At 36.9% G+C, this 7,040-nt stretch overlaps 3 protein-coding genes across 3 annotated transcripts; 2 read left to right on the top strand and 1 right to left on the bottom strand.

Moving 5' to 3' along the window:
• Window positions 1–1,612: 1,612 nt before the first annotated feature.
• On the top strand, window positions 1,613–4,073 carry LOC118737537 (T-complex protein 1 subunit alpha). Its single transcript, XM_036468110.1, has 7 exons — window positions 1,613–1,685; window positions 1,961–2,114; window positions 2,173–2,260; window positions 2,326–2,559; window positions 2,617–3,185; window positions 3,249–3,429; window positions 3,484–4,073. Exons 1-7 carry the CDS (start codon window positions 1,613–1,615, stop codon window positions 3,856–3,858), a joined length of 1,674 nt encoding a protein of 557 aa, XP_036324003.1. The 3' UTR covers window positions 3,859–4,073.
• Window positions 4,074–4,277: 204 nt separating this feature from the next.
• LOC118737538 (ribonuclease Y) lies at window positions 4,278–5,296 on the top strand. Its single transcript, XM_036468111.1, has 3 exons — window positions 4,278–4,565; window positions 4,625–5,047; window positions 5,101–5,296. Exons 1-3 carry the CDS (start codon window positions 4,359–4,361, stop codon window positions 5,170–5,172), a joined length of 702 nt encoding a protein of 233 aa, XP_036324004.1. The 5' UTR covers window positions 4,278–4,358; the 3' UTR covers window positions 5,173–5,296.
• A 2-nt stretch (window positions 5,297–5,298) lies between these two features.
• Window positions 5,299–6,235, bottom strand: LOC118737539 (probable prefoldin subunit 5). Its single transcript, XM_036468113.1, has 3 exons — window positions 6,011–6,235; window positions 5,739–5,948; window positions 5,299–5,666 (listed from the first exon to the last, which is right to left on the bottom strand). Exons 1-3 carry the CDS (start codon window positions 6,104–6,106, stop codon window positions 5,490–5,492), a joined length of 483 nt encoding a protein of 160 aa, XP_036324006.1. The 5' UTR covers window positions 6,107–6,235; the 3' UTR covers window positions 5,299–5,489.
• Between the last annotated feature and the right edge of the window lie 805 nt (window positions 6,236–7,040).

Here is a 7,040-nt window from a genome sequence, read left to right as displayed (position 1 = left end):
TGCCTATTTCTCGTTGTTCGCTTTGTGTTGCCGCAGTATTCGCCACAATATACAAAATTTATACATTTCACATGAAATTTTAATTTGTCAATAGTATTTGCAATGATTAGTTATTAAGAAAAGAGCTTTTGATTTCTGTGCTAGAATACCAATCCTGGATAAATAATAAAAAAATGACAAATTATAAAGATTTTCAATTTATCAAGTGTACAGAAGCGGGCTTTAAATCTCACCTAGCGTATTAAATATGATTAAATATGACATCCACTTCGATAAATATATCTAAAATAAAATGAAGACACCGATTGGGATGATGGAACGTGAGTTTTCAAGTAGTAGTTATAGCAACGAAAACATGCTTTCGATGTCGGTTCGGTCATGGTGTAATTCGCTCTTAAAATTTTGTGTGGCGAATTTCGTGTTTCGAAGGGTAATTGGGGTGAAGTGGGAAAGCCGAATTACTCTCCCAAATTTCACATCAATCAGCGCAATCTTGTATTCTACAGAGCATCATGCAATATATTTCTAAAAGGTTGTGAAATTAAGAAATTTCAGAAAGCAGTTGCATAAGCATTCACACCTTGCATGTAAAGTGTCTTTTGAAAAGTTTTTTTTTTATATTTCTGAAAGGCGAATTGCAGATTGCTAGCGTGTGACGTTCGTAATTTTGAAGTTTTCTAATTCTGTTTTGCTTCTTTCTTTATGTGTATTTTGTCGGTGGTTTATTTCAGTGATTTTTAAGTGATTTTTTGTGCAAATGTAATTAAAATGGGAGTGCGCGGTGATTGAATGCAAAAATACGTACATAAATAATAAATCGGTTGGCAAAAACATGTGCACAACATTGCTTGCATTTTTTCTTTATGCTTCGTCTTCATATTCTTTGTTTACTTTTCACAGAAAATAACAAAGCGCCGAAATTACAAACGTCAGCCAGAAAATTAATTTTTTCTTTTGCTCCATTTTGTCAGATCTTGTGTAGTTGGATCATGCTATTAACCATTGAAATAGAATTTTTCTTTCTCAATTTGACAGCGAATTTGTTGGAAATTTTGGAAATATTGCCAAGTATGACACGCTTTAATGGGCTCTGTCACACGGTCAGTATTTATTAACGTGATCCAAGTATCGCGATATTCACTGACGGTGTAGCATGCAGTATTGGTGGATCGTGATCCATATCGCAAATATTCTAAAAATTTTGAAATCTGGATCGCGGATCGCAACACCGTCAATAAATATTGAACGTGTAGCACTTTCAAAATATTTTCTGGCGTCATAATAAGCTTTCAGCACAAAAATTATGCAAATACTGACGCGATAAATATCGAACATGTAGCATTCGTGCGCGATCCATCAATCCATCAATATGGATCGCGATTCAAATATCGTGATAATTATTGACCGTGTGACAGGGCCCTATCGGTCTTGGAACGCTAGAATACATCGTGCTGCCGTACCGAGTACTAATTACAAATTGACATTTCGAATTTCGAAAACGCGTGCATTTTTCACAGCAGCGGCACAGTGAGTCAGCCGCATATAGTTTTATCGTCCGCATCTTTATAAATTGTTGATCTTGATACAAAAGTCCTTACGGAATCATAAAAAAATGTCTACAATTGCTAGCCCTCTGTCCATTGCGGGCACTAGACAATTTGGTGCTTCCGTGCGTACCCAGAATGGTAAGAAATACCAAGTGTTAGTAACATCTGCCATTGCATAGCCGGGAAAGCGTGAAGAAAACATGTGATATGTTGAGGCTTTTCGGGTATTTATAGGGTTTCCTGAAGAAGTTCAGTCTTAAATATGCTAAAATCTGCATAAAGTACTTTCATTATACCTTTCACATGCTAGCAAAACGTATGTAAATTAAAAAAAAGTGAGGTTACGTTCGGCTTTAGATAGCACATCCTGTAAGGCATGGTATATAACATGGTAATCGTTCGTTCAATTTCAGTTATGGCTGCCAGCTCAATTGCAAATATAGTCAAAAGCTCTTTGGGTCCAGTTGGTCTGGATAAAATGCTGGTAGACGATATTGGTGATGTCACTGTCACAAACGATGGAGCAACAATACTTAAACTTTTGGAGGTTGAACATCCTGCAGCCAAGTAAGTTGATTCGAAAGGAAAACTTTTGAGGACATATATACATGATTAATTTTTTAAGGGTGCTTGTTGAACTAGCGCAACTGCAAGATGACGAAGTTGGTGATGGTACTACCTCCGTGGTTATATTGGCTGCAGAGCTACTAAAGGTATTTTTCTTTTTTAATTGTAATATTTCTTACTTTAGAAATATAGCGGCATTGATATTTTTTAGAATGCCGATGAGTTGGTAAAACAGAAAATTCATCCTACTTCAATTATTGCTGGATTCCGTTTGGCATGCAAAGAAGCCTGCAAATACATTTCAGAGCATTTGACAGCACCTGTTGATGAATTGGGACGAGATTCCCTTATTAACATCGCAAAAACATCAATGAGTTCAAAGATTATTGGTGCTGATGCGGATCTGTTCTCAACAATGGTGGTGGATGCAGCACAGGCCGTAAAGGTAGTACATATCTCGAAAATAATTTCGTACAATAGTTAATTTTACGTGTTACGCCAGATCACGGATCCAAAAGGCAATCCTTTGTATTCCATAAAAGCAGTGAATGTGCTAAAAGCGCACGGCAAATCAGCACGAGAATCGGTTTTAATACCTGGTTATGCTCTCAACTGCACTATTGCTTCGCAGCAAATGCCGAAAAAAATTATCAACGCAAAAATCGCTTGCCTCGACTTTTCATTGCAAAAAACTAAAATGAAAATGGGAGTTCAAGTGCTTATTAACGATCCTGACAAATTGGAAGGCATTCGGGCCCGTGAAATGGATATTACCAAGGAACGTATTAATAAGATATTGTCGACTGGGGTGAATGTTGTGTTCTGTTCTGGTGGTATCGACGATCTTTGCATGAAGTATTTCGTAGAAGCCGGCGCTATGGCTGTGCGACGCGTTAAGAAGGGTGACTTGAAAATTATTGCAAAAGCTACTGGAGCCGCTTTTCTCACTTCACTCACGAATATGGAAGGGGAAGAAAGCTTTGAACCATCGATGGTGGGAGAAGCTGCTGAAGTTGCCCAAGAGCGTATTTGCGACGATGAACTAATAATAATAAAGGGCACCAAAGCTAGGTATATAATATAGATACGTTTTTCTCCAATATCTTGCGTTAAATACAAACATTACGTTCATAGAGCTGCTGCTTCCATTATTTTGCGTGGGCCAAATGATTTCTATTGTGACGAAATGGAACGTTCTATACATGACGCACTGTGCGTTGTTAAGCGTGTATTGGAAAGTAAGAAGGTCGTAGCCGGAGGGGGTTGTGTTGAAGCTGCACTTTCTATTTATTTGGAAAATTTCGCCACTTCTTTGGTAAGTAAGGTCTAAGATAACAAAAAAAAATCTATAGTCATTATCCTATTGCAGAGCTCCCGCGAACAATTGGCAATTGCCGAATTCGCCAAATCTTTACTTGTCATTCCGAAAACTTTGGCGGTCAACGCCGCTAAAGACGCTACCGATTTGGTGGCGAAATTGCGTGCCTACCACAATTCTAGCCAGACAAAAACAGAACATGTACAGCTTAAGTGGACTGGTCTAGGTTTGATCGAAGGTGTTGTAAGAGATAACAAGAAGGCTGGGGTGTTGGAACCCGCTATGTCAAAAATAAAATCGCTTAAATTTGCTACCGAAGCTGCTATTACAATCTTGCGTATTGATGATATGATAAAATTGAATCCAGAGGAAAAGGGTGGCAAAAACTACGCTGACGCCTGCGCCGCCGGGGAATTAGATGGTTAAGGCCATCGCATTTGATTAACTTGCATTGATTATATATACTTATTGCACACATTTACAATTAAATTTACACTTTAACGATAGGTTTAAGTCCTGGATCGGCAGTTACTAATGTCGCTATGAAACCGCGTATCACACATTAACAACACTTACTCTGTTCATTCTTATTTACGATAATATATTTGAATAAATATTGAACTTCAGAGACATAAATTAAACACTGTTTATTATATGAATATTACTGAAATCCCGATGAAATAAAATTTGATAGGGTGAGATTTAAATTATTCTTTTGAATTATATGTGCGTAAACATATTAGAGCTACTGGTGGCATGTGTTTATTCGGCGACGCGCGCACTCTGCGTACTGCCTATAAATAGAACATGCAGTGAGGTATCTATAAATATAGAAAGAAGAAGACAAGTATTGAGAAAAATAGTAGATTGTTTAAATAGAAGCTAACACCTACGGAAATTGGGAGAAAATTAATTAAAATATAAACATGTCCGAAAACTCCGCAGTTCCAGTTGAGGATGTCAACAATAATTCAGATAATGGACAGGTAGCTCCACAGCAAGAACAGGAACAAGATGTGCAGGAACAACAAAGTAATGAGCTCTTGGATATAGTTTTCACATTAGAGAGTGAAAAACAGGCATTGATAGAGGAGTCACGCAAGAGAATATCTGCAATTCGTAGGGAATTGGAGGTTAAAAAGCACACATTTGTTATACGTTTTAGGATTTTATAAATTTTTAATTTTCTCAGCAAAGCTTAAGTGAAAATGAACAACTAAAACGGAGGAACACGCAATTAGAACAATCATTAAAACAGTCGGTTATGTTGGGAGGTGTGGACGCACCCAAATCGCGACAAGAACAGGAGGAATTACTGTTGAAAGCTAAAACTTTGCTCTTTGAAAAGACCAAAGTATGCAAACAGCAAGAACAACAAATTGAAGTGCTAAAAACACAGGTGGAGGCAATGAAGGATGTAGTACAGGTAACTAAAGATATGCTGAATTTAAAGACCGCCGAATGTGATCACATGCAAGTGCGATTGGAAAAATCACAGCAGTGGATTAAGGCAGAGAAGGATAAATGTATCTTAACAGAAAAAAAATTGGATATTTCGAAGGGAGTATATGAAAAACTACGTGCCGAATACGATATACAGTCGAAAATTTTTAAGGTCAGCGGATTGTCATTCTATCATATTTAATCTATTAATAGTTAAATTTTTAGGACTTGAAGGAGGTTTATGAACAAAAAATTAAGGTCCTCAGCGCAGCGTTGGAAGAGGCTAAGAAAAAATAGTTAGCTGTTCGCTAGTATTGTGGTGCAAATATATACAATATTAGATTTTTGCATATGTAATTAATTCCCCCCATTTAACAAAAATATTTAAAGCATGTACAATATAGGTAACAATAACAATTTATATGTGATTGGTGTTGGAATTTCCTTTTCGGTTTATTTTGAATCTTTTTACCGATTAAGGCTAAGTTTTCGAAATGAAACTTCTATCCTTTCGTGCGATATATTTAAGTTTTATCTGAAATCCACTTAGTTTCTAGTAGATGAAAGAAATGATTTTTCTTCTATGTAGATACTATTTGTATTGTATGTCTTTCTTATGCGCTTTGTTGCTGTTGCATCTGCTTTGCCAGTGCAAGTTGTTTCATCTCCATCACGCCAGCAACAGCATTCAGGAATCTACTTTTTTGTATTTGAATTTTTTCAATTTTCTCTATTTGTTCCTGCACATAATCCACACGCCGCATAAAATAGTCCTTAGAACCTTCCAAATTCTGTGTTAAACGTAGATCATAGAAAAACGTTAAATACTTTATTAGCAGAAGACATTAGAATTGAACTACAACCTTTTCTACATAATAGCCGGTGCCAACATCAATTACGAAGTTGTCGAGATCCTTTATGCGACCTGGTACGTACATGCTACTTGTTAATGGCACCAGTACTTGGCGATCTTGCCATTCAGGTTGAAAAGATTCCAGCGCTTCTTTTGAACTGGCATATTTGGCTTTACAACTGTAAAGGGTTTGGAGTGACTCTTGAATGCTGTTAACCTCCTGTAAAAGTATAAATGTTTTTGTGAACAGTTGTATATACATTTTTGCAGTGACGGATGTACCTTTTCCATTTCCTGTCTGATTTGCATCAATTGCTCTAAACTCAGTTTTGCCAAATCAATTTGTTCGGTTTTATCATTGCTACTACTCGCTGACATTATTGGATTTGTTTAGTATTTAGAAATAATCGTTAAAAAAGGGAATATCTTAACAAATGTCTCTAGATCTCGTGCCAATAAGAATTTCCACACCTCTATAGACAAAACCACCAACAAATTCGATGAGTCGCTATCCGAAATGTCAAAATTGTAGTTTCGGATTTCGAATCTAAAGAGTTGCCAGATTTTATTAGTGATGTTTTGAAAATACAATTATAAAGATAAGCGCACAACAGCGTGAACTATCGTTGCGAACTAGGATGATGATTTCGGATCCTCAAACGGATTCGGATTTGTTATTAATTGGCTGGCCAAAATAAAATAAGCTTGGACGTAAAAGGTTCTTAATGAAAAGAATTTGAAGGAAAAGTATTTTGGTTTTGTTTTTGTGTAGCAAAACTGTAAACAAATGGCCTTATTCATAAAAAATGAAAGTAGCTTTAAAAAACGTTTATAAACTGAAAAATGTATGAAAACATAACTTTATAAAGCTCTTTAAACCTACTTTATTTTTTATGAATAAGGCCAAAAGGATGTAAGAAATGTCAACGAAAACACCAACAATCGGTGTGAACAGCCTTTAGCCCACAATCCCAAAACTCGTTTTCAAGGTGTTTTCGTTGTTGGTCAGAACATGGTATTAAGGCCCGGCCTGATACAAATTCTTCTCTGCGTCACAGGGATGCTTTTGACTGACATGCGGCCCCACGACAGTCGGGTATACGTAACCGGAACGACCTAGATTTATATTTGGCCAATGACTGTCACTCTAGCAACACTCCCCAAAAACTCTTTGGGGAACTTGTATGTTGCTACAACAACAACAACGGACATGCGGTTTAGGTCGGTGTTATGCAGACAAACTTTTGTTTGCCAAATTAAATGGCGGCTGCTTAGTTTGCTCGGAGGTGGTTATGTCGAGTTTGGCACAGGG

The sequence above is a fragment of the Rhagoletis pomonella genome, unplaced genomic scaffold, assembly GCF_013731165.1.
Source record: "Rhagoletis pomonella isolate Grant_MI unplaced genomic scaffold, Rhpom_1.0 Rhpom_scaffold_00004, whole genome shotgun sequence".
Taxonomy (NCBI): Eukaryota; Metazoa; Arthropoda; class Insecta; order Diptera; family Tephritidae; genus Rhagoletis; species Rhagoletis pomonella.
The sequence above is the reverse complement of the archived record's forward strand: the minus strand, read 5'-3'. Positions and strand labels throughout refer to the sequence as shown.

Excerpts from the sequence above, each read along its gene's own strand:
- LOC118737538 (XM_036468111.1), top strand. The coding sequence starts at position 4,359 with ATGTCCGAAAACTCCGCAGTTCCAGTTGAGGATGTCAACAATAATTCA. Across the intron at positions 4,566-4,624 it reads CAATTCGTAGGGAATTGGAG|CAAAGCTTAAGTGAAAATGA; the intron begins GTTAAAAAGCAC and ends TAATTTTCTCAG. Across the intron at positions 5,048-5,100 it reads TACAGTCGAAAATTTTTAAG|GACTTGAAGGAGGTTTATGA; the intron begins GTCAGCGGATTG and ends TTAAATTTTTAG.
- LOC118737539 (XM_036468113.1), bottom strand. The coding sequence starts at position 6,106 with ATGTCAGCGAGTAGTAGCAATGATAAAACCGAACAAATTGATTTGGCA. Across the intron at positions 5,949-6,010 it reads TCAGACAGGAAATGGAAAAG|GAGGTTAACAGCATTCAAGA; the intron begins GTACATCCGTCA and ends ATACTTTTACAG. Across the intron at positions 5,667-5,738 it reads CCGGCTATTATGTAGAAAAG|AATTTGGAAGGTTCTAAGGA; the intron begins GTTGTAGTTCAA and ends CGTTTAACACAG.
- LOC118737537 (XM_036468110.1), top strand. The coding sequence starts at position 1,613 with ATGTCTACAATTGCTAGCCCTCTGTCCATTGCGGGCACTAGACAATTT. Across the intron at positions 2,115-2,172 it reads GTTGAACATCCTGCAGCCAA|GGTGCTTGTTGAACTAGCGC; the intron begins GTAAGTTGATTC and ends TAATTTTTTAAG. Across the intron at positions 3,186-3,248 it reads ATAAAGGGCACCAAAGCTAG|AGCTGCTGCTTCCATTATTT; the intron begins GTATATAATATA and ends TTACGTTCATAG.